The following is a 16,271-nucleotide window of genomic DNA, read 5'->3' on the forward strand; positions in this document are numbered from 1 at the left end:
ATAATGGAGCTGATAAATTCCTATTAGCCTAGTGACTTAACAGCCATAGTAACACTCACAATGCATTACCCACATGTCTCTGATGATGCTGGTATAAACAAACCTGTTGTACTGGCCAGTCTTGTAAGTATACCACAACTATGTACAGTACATAATACTTGATAATGTTAATAAATGACTGTTACTGGTTTATGTATTTACTATAGTATCATTATTTTACTACTTATTTTTAAAAAAGTTAAATGTGAAACAGCCTTAGGCCCTACAGGAGGGACTCCAGAAGAAGGCATCATTGTCAGAGGAGATGACAGCTCTAAGCTAGTTACTGCCTCTGAAGACCTCCCAAGTGGGACAAGATGTGGAGGTGGGAGACAGAGATACTCATGATCCTGACCCTGCATAGGCCTAGCCTAATTGTGTGTGTTTATGTCTTAGTTTTTAACAAAAACGTTTAAAAAGAAAAACAATTTTAAATATGCAAATCTTACAAAGATATAAATACTTTTGTTCAGCTATGTGTGTTTGAAGTGTTATGATAAAAGAATCAAGAAATTAAAAACATTTATAAAGTAAAAAAAAGTTCGGTACATTAATATTAAAGAAAAAGTATTTTAAAATAAATTTAGTGTAGCTTTAGTGTACAATGTGAAGTCTACAGTAGGGTACAGTTATGTCCCAGGCCTTCACATTCCCTCACCACTAATTCACGGGCTCACCCAGGGCAACTTCCAGTCTTGCAAGCACCATTCACAGTAAGTGCCTTATACAGGTGTACCATTTTCTGTCTTTTATTCCGTATTTTTACTGTACCTTTTCTATGTTTAAATATGTTTAGATACACAAATAGTTACCTTTGTGTTACAATTGCCTACAGTATTCAGTGTAGTAACAGGTTATACAGATTTACAGCCTAGGAGCAGTTGGCTATACCATATATCCTAGGTGTGCAGCAGGCGCTACTATCCAGTTGTGTGTGAGTAGTCACTCTGATGTCTGCACAATGATGAAATAGTCTAAAAATGCATTTCTCAGAATATAACCCTGTTGTTATGCAATATATGACTGTAATTACTCACGCAGTCATATATTACTGTTAACAGGTCTTATTTTATTAGATACCAGAAAAATGTTGTTATAGATTACAACTGGAAATCCTTCTACTTTATTCCTTTCCTTTTTCAAGAAGAGTTAAGAAATCTCCAAATCATATTTTTTCTTTTTTTGAAATTTGCTCTGTCACCCAGGCTGGAGTGCAATGGCACAATCATGGCTCACTGCAGCTTCCACCTTTTGGGCTCCAGGATCTTCCCACCTCAGCCCTGCTAGGAGCTGGGACTACAGGTGCACGCCATTGCACACTAATGTATTTGCTAATTTATTTATTTTTATAGAGATGGGGTTTTACTATGCTGCCCAGGCTGCTCTACATCTTTTTCGAAATAAAGTTTTAAGTAGTAAACCCTGGGAAAACAATTGTATTCAAAATTAATCCGAAATTTAAAAACAATTTCTTTAAGAAACCTTGGCAACGGCATAGTTAATTTCATTGTTTACTAATGAAGACTCACATTTGAAAGCTTTCCAAAGAAGGCAATCTGAAATAACCTCATCTTAGATTGAGTAGCTTAAGATATTACAGTGAAGTCTTCAGTAAAGTACCATTTTTTTAAAAAAGTGCCTAATAAAAAACATTTCCAAATCTTAGATGTAATACATAGAATTTTAAGAAATTAGCCTGAACTTTATTTCTATAGGTAAGGGGAATTAAGGGTAATTTGTAGTAGTTCCCGTAACCATTCAATAACTTCTGTAGTTCTGAAAAATTAATTATAAAGGTTATGTTTTATAATTTTGGCCAAGTCGTATAGCAAGGCCAGATAGATATATTTGGGCTAAACAGAATGTAAAACATTAAAAGACTCATCCAAAGGTGCAGAACACTTTCTGGAGGCCTCTAGAACAGAACTATCAAGTCTAAGGATAAATTGCCATAAACAAGACAATTCAAGCTTTGGGTAAAAGGCTGTACATTAAGGTTCCTTTCAACCCTAAAATGATAAAACATACACAAATACAAACCAAAGCCAGATCAAAAACTGTTTAAAAGTAGTTCATGAACCTTCAAAATGTTAAGTTCTTCCAAAGTGGCTACATGCACAAATGCTTCCCCAATGTAAATAACATCAAAAGGATGGTCCTCATCTCACTTGAAAAAAGACAAAACTAAAACCATCTTTTTACCTTATTAAAGTAGTCCAGCAGGAGCGGCCATCTAAGCAACGTAAGTAACAACTTATGGTTGTTTTCTTGAACTGTTTAATATCTTCTAATTCTTCTTCTCTCATATCTGGCCTCTGAGCTATAAATAGCTGCATCAGGTTAAATAGTTCTTCTACTGCCTAAAAAATCCAAATAAGCCATATGATCTTTTAACCCTATAGCATTTTAGAGGGTCAGTTTCTCATTTCTATGTTCACTAACCAACCCTTAAAACTATACGAATAAGTTAGATTATACTACCATTCAGAGATAGTTATAAAATTAATAACAAATTCTATTTAAAAAAATTTGGCCAGGCGCGGTGGCTCACACCTAGCACTTTGGGAGGCCAAGGCGGGCAGATTGCCTGAGCTCAGGAGTTCGAGACCAGCCAGGGCAACATGATGAAACCCTGTCTCTACTAAAATACAAATGATAATAATAATAATAATAATAAACACTAAAAGAACTCAGCAAATCTTAAAATACAAGTTTAGAAAGAGTAAAAACTGTAAGTGAATACAATTCATTTTTAGTCTTACTACTGCTTAAAGCACTACTTTTGTAACTTCAAATGTAAACCCAGAGGCATGTCACACCATCTCCTACCCACTTTTTCTTTAATGAGAAATCATTACTTTGTCACAAAGATTTTAAATGCCTAAATAATCCTTAAATTAGTAGTGCATATGAGGTAATCCTTTGTTCCAACATTTAAAATGCTTTTCTATAATGATGCTCAGTCCAAGTTCCTGATGAATAAAAAGTAAAAACAAACATTTTAGTAAAATCACTAGCTGTGATTTTATAGACTCATATGCACATGTCGGGAGAGGATTGCTCTTCTAACACGTATTTGTCAATGAACTGAAACCCCCAGCTTATTTTTCAAAGCAAAAAACTACCATTTTCATGAAAATTTCTAATAGATAAGGACATTCGACAGTAAAAGACATTACATTTCACTGATGTCAAGGGCAAGAAATAACATGGAGGGATACATTCTAACTCAACTAGTACTTGTCAAAAGTATATTTAATTCTGGACATCACATCTAGTAACTAGATCAAATATTATTTACGTGAATATGATACAAATTCATTGAAACTTAGTAAATCCTATCCTGACCCCTTTTAAGTCAGAAAGATTGACATTCTTATGGCATTGGTTTTGAATTTCTTGGTACTTGTACACTCACTTTCTTTCCTGCATTGTAGGGATTCTGATTTTTTCTTTTGAGACAGGGTCTTGCTTTGTTGCCCAGGCTGTAGTACAATGGCTCAATGAAGCCTCAATCTCCTGGGCTCAAGCAATTCTCCCACCTCAGCCTCCCAAGTAGCTGGGACTATAGGTGCACACCACTACACCCGGCCACTTTTGTATTTTTTGTAGAGATGGAATTTCGGCATGTTGCCCAGGCTGGTCTTGAACTCCTGGGCTCAAGGGATGCGCATGCCTTGGCCTCCCAAAGTGCTGAAATTAGAGGTGTGAGCCACCGTGCCAGCCTGGGATTCTAATTTCCTCTGACTAGAAATTAGGTTATTCTTCCCGGGTGTGAGATTCTATACAACTCATTACATCATCTAGAAAAAACAATCTGATCTATAAAGGACGGTCTATCTTTAAAGTATAGTTTACAACAGAGAATAAGAGGCAACAGTGAAAAGCATTATCCAGGTTTGACAGTTTTACATTGAGGGGAGGAAACTTAATATAAAACCTACAAATAGTCTGCAGAGAAAAAGGGACCCAATTTAGACTGCATATACATGTATCTTGATTGATCTCTTAAGCATTTCATTTGTTTGGATGCAGCTTGACAAAAAATACTGGGGAATACTACTAGCTTTAGATACAAAATTGTCTAGCTCACAGTTTAGCACAGCATGTAGATATTGATACAAATATCTGATTTTTAAATAGCAAAGTACTCAATTCCTTAAAACTGTACCATAAAGCTGACTTTTTTCATTAGGTACACATGAAGAATACATTTACAAAACCACAAATTAGAAAACAGGTAAGTTTTACTAGATATGAAACTTTAACTTCACCCTAAGAAAAGTTATCCTCACAGTTATCAATTTTATAACAACATAGCATTTTATATATGTATTTAAGAAAACAAATATACATTAAGTTCTTAAGAAAGAATGGTGAGATGATTCTATATTCTGCCACCACTTCCCACAAGGGAAAAAACAGGTATTTCCAATCTATTTGAGAATATAGATAAAAGAGTATCAATTTTACTCACTCCAGGGTATTGGCTGGCATGTGGTGTAAGATTCTTAAAGGCCCACTGGATGTTCTGGTGAGAAGCCAGTTGTCGTGTGAATGCAGGAGACTGCTCACAGCAGAGCCTCAGAATGCCATAGTAGGCAGGCAGCATCCCACGGTTAAAAAGCACCACATCCTGATCATCATGGTCAGCAAGGATGTAATTGAAGGCAATGTTCTTGGTTACCACTGGGTTCTGAACAATAAGGCGGATATTCTCTGGACAGTCAGCACAGACATTGTACCAAAATGAAAGCAAAGCCTGTTTATTGTGATTTGTAGCTATTGCTGGCTCAGAAAGTTTAGGCTGGAAAAGGTTCCACAAATCCATGAAATATGTGGAAAACATCAGCTTCTCAGTTTTGGAAATTAAACAGTAAGTCATAAAGCTAAAATAGGGCACTAGCTTTGTAGTGCCATGAACAGCAGCATCAACATAAAGTTTGGCTCTTGAGAGCAAACCAAGGAGCACGTTGTAGACCTGATGTAGGACTACTGTTGTGTCTGGACTGAGTGGAAGGTCACGGGTTGGGATGTGCAAAGACCTTGTTGACCGGAACATCTGACGGAATGAATTGCTTGGTATAAGGGACACCAGAAGATAAGCTGCAGCTACAAAATGTAAAACAAAACTGTCAGATCCTTGTAAGATATAAAATAGACTGAACAGCAGTCATTAATCACAAAGCCACTGTTCCCTTTAATAATTCAAATGAGTAAAAAGGGACACGAACATGTCTTTTAATATCTTTCTGCTTTCCCCTTGGCCCCACAAAAAGATCCCAAGGGGTGATAAAAATAGATAACTTCTATTCTGCCATTGTTATTTTTGAAGTGGCAATAATTTTTAAACCACTTTTCTTTAGCTTGCCTAAGATGGAGAATTTTCCCACTTTATCTTTTATTTCTTCTCAGGAAGTAGTATGATTTAACAGAGGGAACCCAGCATTTGCGACTAGTCAGAAGATCTACCAGAAGGTGCCTGAGAAGGTCAAACCATTTAATGTTCTACAGTCTTAGTTTTCTTCTTAATTGAAAAACAACGATAAATTACTTTGCAATAACTTACAGATATGGTAAAATGTACTTAAGTTATAAAGACAGAAATAGATATACATAAAAGTTCATATATAAGATTACATATATGCTCATTATAGAACGTTATGGAAAATCTTTAAAAGTCTTCTAAGGCTAACCTTACACCAAAGGAAAGAATTGGGTGTTGAACTGTAACCAGATAATATACACTTAAGTTATAAAGAAAGAATGAGATACACATAAAAGTCCTATTTGATTACATATATGCTAATTATAGAACATTAACTTTGGAAAATCTTTAAAAATCTTTTAAGGCTAAACTTACACCCAAGGAAGGAACTGGGTGTTAAACTTACTAAGCCTATGTTATAATGCTGAGGGGTTAATGACTTATTAGTTGTGTTAACCTGTAAAAGCAGTTACTATCAACAAAGCATTGACCTAGGTGCTGTATAAACTTCTCATTTAATCCTCACAATCACCCTGGATGGAGTTAACAGTGCTCTGGAAAATCCGAATCTCGGAGAAGCAAAGACCAAGGTCACATAGATAAAGAGGTGGAGCCTAGATTTTGCCTTGAGAAACAATGATGATGATAATGATAATGGTAAAACAATAATAGTAATAACTATAATAAGAATTGTAAACCTTTACTGAATGTATACTATTGGACATCATAACTCAACTCTATGTGTTAGGCATTGTGTTTATTATCCCCACTTTTACTCAGGCTTACAACGATGGGGCTATCTCAGCTTACACAGCTAGTGGCAGAGCTGGGATTCAAATCCAGCCTATCAGATTCACAGGTTAATGCTCCTAACATTTGCTACGGAACCTCCTCAAGATTCTCGAGTGTCTGAGTTTGAGTTCTTTTCAGTACAACCATTACTTGTCTTCCCCTATTCTAACGATAATTTGTTAATTTCCATTGTACTGTCAAAGCAAACAAAGTTAGGGTTTCTAAAATTAATTTTAGTTTATCTTACAAATTTATTTCCAAATTAAACTGTGTGCAAAACCTTTTAGGTATTTCTTTACCTATATACTAGTCTTCTTAGAATTTTTAAGGCTCAGTTTTTTAACAAATATAAAAACCTGGCATGTAGGTATCATCCTGATCATTTTTTGCATAAAACTGCAATTGACAAAAGTAATTTATGATTTAAAAAAGTCATTTGGCTGGGTGCGGTGTCTCATGCCTATAATCCCGGCACTTTAGGAGGCTGAGGCGGGCAGATGATCTGAGGTCAGGAGTTCAAGACCAGCCTGGCCAACATGGTGAAACCCGATCTCTACTAAGAATACAAAAATTAGCTGGGTGTGGTGGTGGGCGCCTGTAATCCCAACTACTCAGGAGGCTGAGGCACAAGAATCACTTGAACTCTGGAGGTGGAGGCTGCAGTGAGCTGAGATTGCAGCACCACATCCCAGCCTGGGCGATGGGACAAGACTCCATCTCAAAAAAAAAAAAAAAAAAAAGTCATTTGGTTGGTGTGAGTTATATACTTTCACTTCAACATTTCATTGGGACAATTTTTTGGACACATTATAAGGTTGGAAAGAACTCTACTAAGACCAAGACCTACCACTGAGATTCTACAATTAACATTTTACTTTGCTTTATCATATACCTAACCACCTTCTTTTCCTATAAAAGCTAGTGGCTCAAGCCTGTAATCCCAGCACTTTGGGAGGCCGAGACGGGCGGATCTCAAGGTCAGGAAATCGAGACCATCCTGGCTAACACGGTGAAACCCCGTCTCTACTAAAAAATACGAAAAACTAGCCGGGCCAGGTGGCGGGCGCCTGTAGTCCCAGCTACTCGGGAGGCTGAGGCAGGAGAATGGCGGGAACCCTGGAGGCGGAGCTTGCAGTGAGCTGAGATCCAGCCACTGCACTCCAGCCTGGGCAAAAGAGTGAGACTCTGTCTCAAAAAAAAAAAAAAAAGCTACTTGCTTTTAAATAAAAGGGAAATTCTGCTACAGAAAAAATACAACTTTAAAATTATGTTTTTCTTTAAGAACAGATAGGAGGGTTAATTTGGAAGAAAAGGCCATCTTGCCATTTGGTTAACTGCCTTCCTCTAACTTAAGAGTCCCTGGATATAGCTGTATGTTACCAAAAACGTTAAGTCTACTTCCATGTCTATATGGCAACTCTAAGACACTGACGTCTCAATTTCTCTTCTTTTCTCTATATTAAAAGTTCTCACTTATTTTGTTGTATTTAGAAGTATTTCTATGAAGCTTTTATATACGTTATTTTAATTCTTATTCTAAGTTATACTAATTCTATTCAAATATTTGGACTCTTATCAAGTTAGAGCACAAGCACTTTTTCATATTACTACATAGTCTTCACATATCATAATTTTAAAATGATGCATTATAACAATGTTTCCCAACTGAACAGTTTAAAATTTTTCACTACTATAAATCATGCTGTTGGGCATCCACATACTTACACTAGAATCCCTAAAATAGTATTACTGAGATTAAAAGGGCACACTGGCCGGGCACAGTGGTTCACGCCTATAATCCAGCACTTTGGGAGGCCGAGGTGGGCGGATCACAAGGTCAGGAGTTTGTGACCAGCCTGACCAATATGGTGAAACCCCGACTCTATTAAAAATACAAAAAAATTAGCCAGGCAGGCCGGGCGCGGTGGCTCAAGCCTGTAATCCCAGCACTTTGGGAGGCCGAGACGGGCGGATCACGAGGTCAGGAGATCGAGACCATCCTGGCTAACACGGTGAAACCCCGTCTCTACTAAAAAATACAAAAAACTAGCCGGGCGAGGTGGCGGGCGCCTGTAGTCCCAGCTACCTGGGAGGCTGAGGCAGGAGAATGGCGTAAACCCGGGAGGCGGAGCTTGTAGTGAGCTGAGATCCGGCCACTGCACTCCAGCCCGGGCGACGGAGCGAGACTCCGTCTCAAAAAAAAAAAAAAAAAAAAAAAAAAAAAAAAAATTAGCCAGGCAAGGTGGTGGGTGCCTGTAATCCCAGCTACTCGGAAGGCTGAGGCAGGAGAATTGCTTGAACCTGGGAGGCAGAGGTTGCAGTGAGCCGAGATTGCGCCACTACACTCCAGCCTGGGTTACAAAGCAAGACTCCATCCCGAAAAAAAAAAAAAAAAAGAGTAAGAAAATAAAAATAAATAAAAGGGCATACAATTTTTAAGAATCTTGGTAAAGATGTGTTAAATTGTATTTCATAAGGGTAATATTAAACAATGCCACTGCAGTGTACAAGAATGCCATTTTCTCAGCACTGTCATCAGTATTAGGCATAGAAGCTGGCTGAAAAACCTTTTTGGGGGTTCAAGGTAGTATTTTTTTTTTTTTGGTTTTATGGTCAGTGGTCAAGACATGAATGCCAACCAACACACATCTCTTTGTAAGAGCACACAGCTCTCACATAGCTCTTGGCTGTGTGCTCTTATAAAGATCCTATTAAGGCAGAGTTAACTAAACTTGCAGGAAAAAAAAAAAAGCCCATGAGCAGAGTGCCCATGCGAATCCATATGTGTTCACTCCACTGAAAGGTGCTTCTCTCAAATGAACCTTCTATTTTAAAATAAGCAGAACCATTTCGATACACCCCCCTTACCTAGTTTTCCCCGTAGTTAACATTTTATGATGGTACATTTGTTGTGACTAAGGAACTAACACAAGTACATTACTACTAACCAAACTCTCAACTTTAGATTTCACTTGTTTTGCCCTAATGTCCTTTTTTTGTTCCAGGATCCCATCTAGTATACATTACAGCTAGTCATTATGTCTCCTTAACTTCCTCTTGGCTGTGACAGTTTCTTAGATTTTCTTTGTTTCTAATGACCTTTACAGTTTCAAGGAATATTGGTCAGGTATTTCATAGAATGTCCCTCAATCTGAGTTTGTCTGATGTGTGTCACGGTTAGATTCACGTTATGGGTTTTTGGAAGGAAGACCACAAGAGATGAAGTGCCCTTTGCCATCACGCCATATCAAGGGTACATATTATCAACCTCATCGATCAACAATGATGTTAACCTTTATCACCCGGCTGAGTTGTATATGTAAAGTTTCTTCACTGTAAAGTTACTTCCCCCACACCCCACTCCTTGGAAGAAAGTCACTAAGCTCATACTCAAGGAGTGAGGAATTAAGCTCTACCTCCTGGGGAGATGTGTACATAAATTATATGGAATTCTTTTCTATGGGAGATTTGTTTCCTCTCCATTTATTTATTCAATCATTTATTTCTACTAAGTATGGACTCATGAATATTTATTTTATCCTTGGGGTTATAATCCAGTGCTACATAATTTATTTTGTTACTCAAATTGTTCCAGCTTTGGCCATTGGGAGTTCTTTTCAGGTTAGCTCTGTGTTTCTTTGACATACCCCCACCATTTTGATTTTTGAGTACTTTCACTTTCTGGCACTATAGGATATTCCACACTCATCTTGTATATTCCCTGCCCTAGCCCTAAAATCAGTGATTTCTCCTAGGAGCTGTGAATTCTTTTACTGGAGAATGGTGTTCAGAATCCAACATCTGGGCCAGGTGCGGTGGCTCACACCTATAATCCCAACACTTTGGGAGGCAGAGGTGGGCGGATCACTTGAGGTCAGGAGTTCCGGACCAGCCTGGCCAACATGGTGAAACTCTGTCTCTACTAAAAATACAAAAATTAGCTGAGTGTGGTGGGGTGCACCTGTTATCTCAGCTACTCAGGAGGCTAACATGAATCAGTTGAACCCAACAGGCAGAAGTTGCAGTGTGCTGAGATTGAACCACTGCACTCCAGCCTGAGCAACAGAGTGAAACTGTCTCAAAAATAAAAAAAAGAATCCAACATCTGGATTCCAGATGTTTTTATTGCTACTTAAGTATCACTGACTGTAAGACCTTCTCAGCAAATAGAAAAGTTTATAATAATTATAAGAAATTTAAAAATTAGATTTTCATGTTTTGAACTATCAAAATAACATTTTCTATGTTTATTTCCAAGCAACTTTCTATTTTGTGAATTGTTTTTGATATTTGTCTACCTAAGATCTTTTTTACTGGCTTGTGTACAACTTAAAGTGTTTATATAACTCTCATAATTTCAGCCAATATTTTTTCTCAGCTTATGTCTTTATTACCATTTTATCCTTAACCTTCTCAAAAGTTATTTTTGAGACAGAATTTTCTAAGCTTTTACTCCCTTCATTAATGCTGATCATGCCTTATCACTCTTATCAAGCAAGGAAACAAAAATGATAGTAGTGATGATGTTACCCAAGAAATAACATGGTTTCCTATCCTTAAAAAAAACAAACAAGGAAATAACATCTCCAAAAATTCTGCATTATACAACGATGGGCATGTAGTTGTCTAAAAACAAAAGAAACATAACTTTGAACAATAAATAAATGGCTTATGAAATTCTGAATATTTGACTTACAAGTCCTGACTCTAGGATAATTGTGAGCCAAAAGAAACCGCTCGACCCAGTTTTCCATATTCTGTAGGACCCAGCTGTGTGCCAGTTTATTTCGGGGTGTCTGCACTGCCAACCAATCTAGACACTGAGAAGGATTGTATTCAATCACCTACAAATAACATGACAAGAACAGAATATAAGGCCAACTGAACGAGCAATTACTTTTTTTACTTACTTTTTGTATATACTATTAAACACTTAAAGCTAAAGTATTTTTTTGACAATTAGAGACTAAAAAGGTTTCACCCTATTTTTTTCCCATTTTAAAAACTACTTTTGTCAACAGAAGTGTTCAGAAAAATGTGTCACTGGTTTACAAAATAAATTTAAAATAACCAAGAACCATAAGACAAATATGAGAACTCCAGACTTCTAGGTCTTGCTAAATTTGGAAATTTATTTAAAAGTATTTTTATTTCTCTAAGGTTTCTCATCTTTACTTTTCTGATTACATGCCCAATCTGGTACTAAGTGAGAATACAAGAAGCTCACTATACTGCTGTGGAGAGTTTTTTCATGAGAAAGGGGAATCCTAGGAATCTAGAATAGGGGATGGCAAACTATGGCCAGTAGGTCAAATTCTGTGGCTGCCCATTTTTGTTGTTTTATTGAAACACAGCCATACCCACTCATTTCTTGTCCATGATTGCTTATATGCTACCACAGCAAAGTTGAGTAGTTTCAACAGACACTGTATGGCACACAAAGTCTAAAATATTTGTTCTCTGACCCTTTCAGGAAAAGATTTGCTGTCTCCTGGTCTTGAGCTTTTCCAATACTCAAACAAGGAGAAATGTTGTGACCTCAGCCATAACTCGAAGAAAAAAGGTGGTTGGTGCTTCCTCTACCATTTCTGTCAATTCTTGAAAACACTTGGTTTGTATTTCTAGGACTTCTAGTTGCTTTATGGAACTTTGGAGGGTAGGGGAATGAAAACTTCAAATGGGCTAAAGCTGTTTATAACGCTACAAGAATGTCTTTAATACAATAGGAGACTAGCTAAGAACTCTTTTCTTCCCCAACCATCTTGGGGTAATAAGAAACTGGTACTTAAAATGGTAGTGACTATATTATAAAAATAAAATCCTCAGGGAAATAAGCATTGAAAACACCTGCTGCAAGACTTACCTCCCATATCCTCTGCAAAATATAAGATGCAAAGGGAGGCATCCCTGGAGGTCCACCAGCAAACTCCATTAGCATAGTCAACAACTTAAAGAAAGGATTGGCTGCCTGTAAAACACATATATGACTGTGTATTTAGATCAATCTGAACCCATCTCTTTCAGCAGAAAAGAAACATATATTCTACTACACACTACATTTAAATCTGTGTTAGGGGAGAAGAGCTCATCCAGTACTTCTGCATGTGAACCTGAACTACCATAAAGCAGCAGGATCAGCGAGGGGATACAAAGTCAACTGGGAACCATGTGCAATAGATTTTTCTGGATGTCAAGTGTATTTTGAAAAAGATAATTAGAAAAATATTCTCTAAATTGACAAACACTGTAAATATTTATGATGTACAACGTTTTGGAATATGTACACATGGTAGAATGGCAAAATCAAGCTAATCACATATGCATTACCTCACACTCTTATTTTTTGTCAGAACACTTAAAATCTACTCAATGATTTTCAAGTATAATTAACTATTGTCACCACACTGCAAAACAGATCTCTGGAACTTACTCATGAAAATGTGTATCCTTTAAGCAACATGTCCCCAACCCCAAAAATAAATTGTTAATGAGACAACTGTGTTCTACTGAAAAATTTAGATTAAAAGCTTCCTATAACAACCTTAGGGGTAATTTATGGTAACTAACGTCTGACATTGATTGTTAAAATAGTTATAACATTTCCATTTTATCAAAATACTTTTATATAACACTGTATTCTATTTTCTATATACATTTACACATATGCTGAGTCTTGGTTGCTCTACTTTTTCTTTGGGCACAATTACGATATATGCTCCAAATCAAACAACTTTAAAGCCTGGCATCCAGGTGGCACTCTGATACAATGAGTCTACACACATATTTATATTTAGTTGAGAAAATTGTATTTGTAATAAGACATGATTAGTAGTTCATTTTATTCACATTACACACTTAAAAATAGGTTATTATATTATGGGAGAAACCCTGATAAATTTGTTCTCAAGAACAATTAGGCTCATTTGAAAGCATTAGCAGTGCTGAAAATTGTTTTAAAAACATAAATTAACAAATGTTTACATACCTCAGGAGTCAACTTTGCTATTGATGTGAAAAGCATAGATACAATCTAAAACAGAAAGAGGAGGATTTCAGGATATTCTTGTTTTGTTTTGTTTTTGAGACAGGGTTTCGCTCTGTCACCCAGGCTGGGATGCAGTGGCGAGATCACAGCTCACTGCAGCCTCGACTTCTCAGGCTCAAGCGATCCTCCTGCCTCAGCCTCCAAGTAGCTGGGACTACAGGCATGTGCCACTACACCCGGCTAGCTTTTTCTATTTTGTGTAGAGACGGGTTCTCACTATGTTGCCTAGGCTGGTCTCAAACTCCTAGGCTCAAGCGATCCTTCCCGCCTTGGCCTCCCAAAGTGCTGGGATTACAGGCATGAGCCACCGCACCTGGCCAGATTTCAGGGTAATCTTTTTAAAAATTTCCAAAAATCTTTAAGACTGTTCCTTAGCACTTACATGTTCTGCAAGTCGATTATTGTATCGACACAGGCTGAAAATCAGATTACAAGTTTGTCTTATATTGATGCCATCACGAATATGTTGAAACAAGAAGGGAAATCCCTGTCAAAAGCAAAAGTTGTTCATTTAAGAACTGTTATTATTTTTGTGATGATCAAATTGTCTAATATTAGAGAATGTACTACCTTTCCTCCTGTTAATGCTGCCATGTCAGTCTGTGATAATGTCAAATGCCTGAAAGAAAATATTAGTGGAAATAAGTTTTTCTTCCTTCTGTATTACTTTACAGCGATTTACAACATGTATCAAAAATTGCTGATTCAATTGTAACTATACTAACCTGCCATCATAAAATGATTTTTTGCTAGCTACACTTGCTTGTTAAATATCTTTTAAGCAATTTTTCAACATTCCAGGACTGGTAAATGAAAGCCCAAATGTACTTCATTTTCATTTAATTAACTTACTATTTTAGTATATAAAACAGTAGGATGGGTCTTATTTTACTTACTTTTTTTTTTTTTGGACTTGAGACCCTTCAAAACCAAATGGACTTCTAGAAATTAGCATTTCATCTCCCAGTTTAAAATTACTGTATATTTCTTCCTTTTTTCCTTTCCTTCTTTTTAGAGATGGAGTCTACTTCTGTTGCCCAGGCAGGAGTGCAGTGATGTGATCGCAGCTCACTGCAGCCTCGAATTACTAGGCTCAGGGGATCTTCCTACGTAACCAGGATTCAGGCACAAGCCACTACACCTAGATTGCGTATTTCTTTTATAACTTATAAAAATTTCAGCTATATTAAAAAATAGAATAGCACAAGTATTCCATCAGTCAGCTTCAAATTTACCAAAATCATAGCCAGTCTTGTTTCATTTGAACCCCCATCCGCTCAATATGAATTATTCTGAAGCAAACTCCGGGTATTTTATCATTTAATCCATAAATCATAGTATCTTTAACAGATAGGTTTCAAAAACATAACCACAGTACCATTATTCATGCCTAAATGAATAATTCCGCACTATCATACAATATCCAGTGTACACATTTCCTGAAGTTTCTAAAAACATTTTAAAAATTAACTTGTTTGAATCAGGATTCAAATAAAGTCTTTTGCCATAATTAGTTGAAATGTCTCTTAAATGTTTCAATCTATTGGTTTCCCCACCAGCTTTGTGTTTGCAATTTATCTGCTGAAGGTCATTTGTCCTGTAGTTTCTCTCACATTTATACTTTGCTGATTGTATCCTTATGGTGCTGTCTTAACATGTTCCTCTGTCCCTGCATTTTCTATAAACTGGTAGTCAGATCCAGACTTCATGAGATCTAAGTTTGACTTTTTAATTAATAGTATCTTGTAGAAGGCACACAAGGAAGGGTTAGTCTTTCTGCAAGGTTTTCTGTCAATGATGATAACTGCCTAGATCCTTTATTTCATCTGGGATTCCAAAACAGTGATATTCTAATTCCAATTGTCCTTGCTCATTAATTAGCTTGAATACATGTAAGAACACAAACTTCCCCTCAATCACCATTTGGCTGCCATGAAGTATACTTTCAAGTAGAATAAATGCTTGATACTGTTTCCATTATTTATCAGTTTCAAAAATAAATATTTGATTTCATAGTATACTCCAAAAGTTGCCAGTAAACTAAAAAAAATTTCTTTTTAGGTATTATTATGAACTCATGGATTTAAAAATCTTTGATTTGATTCACAGTCCACTGCAGTTATTACCGATGCTCAAAGCTGTCCAATCTATGACCAGTAGAAACCTCCGTAAGTTGGCTCTTGAGTTTCTTTACCATGACCTCAGTAGTCTTAGACTGCCTCCTTGCTTTCCAAAATGACAAGACATTCCAAGCTTCCCATTCATTTCTTTCCCAAGAACTGGAACTGGTCGTTTTTCCAAGGAATCCCAATTCTTTCAGTGGGAAGTGAAACCTAGAGACTATACCCTAGATGCCAAGGGTACTCACTGATTCTGGGTTGTACAGGGTTTCCAGGTCTTTTCAGAAAACAGGGGTAGATAAAACATTTTCTGTAATAGATTTTCTGTTTGCAAATACACCATAAACTGCTACTGATATTTCCAATTCAAATTTAGTTTTAAATTAAGTTATGCAAAACCCTATAATATTTTTATCTTTCTTTTGCGAAAATCTTGGTTTCCAATGACATTAAAAGTTACTTATTTGCTTCATCCTGTAATATACATTAATATTTTCAGAATAATACTTTTATTACAAACAGTGTAATTACTATTACAGTTTAGGAAAATTTTGCAATTCTCTGTCCTTCCTATACATCCCACTAGAAATTTACCTATTTAATATATAGTTAGGTTCATTTATTTCACTGTGCTTTTGATTTTTAGAGATTACTTCTTATTCACTTATTTATAATTATACATTTATATGATTCCAAAGTTAAATGTGTCAAGAATCCATTTCCACCCCCTCCACCCTGTTTTTCTTCCTCTATCCACTGGAAACCATTTAAAAAAAAAAGTTTTTGA

The 16,271-nt window shown here is 36.5% G+C and overlaps 1 protein-coding gene across 4 annotated transcripts in view; it reads right to left on the bottom strand.

Moving 5' to 3' along the window:
- USP34 (ubiquitin specific peptidase 34) overlaps positions 1–16,271 on the bottom strand; it is a 291,540-nt gene that overhangs the window by 24,154 nt on the left and 251,115 nt on the right. For all 4 annotated transcript variants that reach the window (XR_002734953.2, XM_023228313.2, XM_023228311.2 and 1 more), the window contains exons 63-69: positions 13,935–13,983; positions 13,747–13,851; positions 13,305–13,349; positions 12,183–12,287; positions 11,016–11,163; positions 4,517–5,151; positions 2,242–2,399 (exon numbers count right to left, since the gene is read on the bottom strand). Coding sequence is in view for 3 of the 4 variants with exons in the window: in XM_023228313.2 (XP_023084081.1) it covers positions 2,242–2,399; positions 4,517–5,151; positions 11,016–11,163; positions 12,183–12,287; positions 13,305–13,349; positions 13,747–13,851; positions 13,935–13,983 (1,245 nt within the window). In the remaining variant the exon portion in view is untranslated. The remainder of the gene's footprint in view (positions 1–2,241; positions 2,400–4,516; positions 5,152–11,015; positions 11,164–12,182; positions 12,288–13,304; positions 13,350–13,746; positions 13,852–13,934; positions 13,984–16,271) is intronic.

This window comes from Piliocolobus tephrosceles, chromosome 15 (genome assembly GCF_002776525.5).
Source record: "Piliocolobus tephrosceles isolate RC106 chromosome 15, ASM277652v3, whole genome shotgun sequence".
Lineage (NCBI taxonomy): Eukaryota > Metazoa > Chordata > Mammalia > Primates > Cercopithecidae > Piliocolobus > Piliocolobus tephrosceles.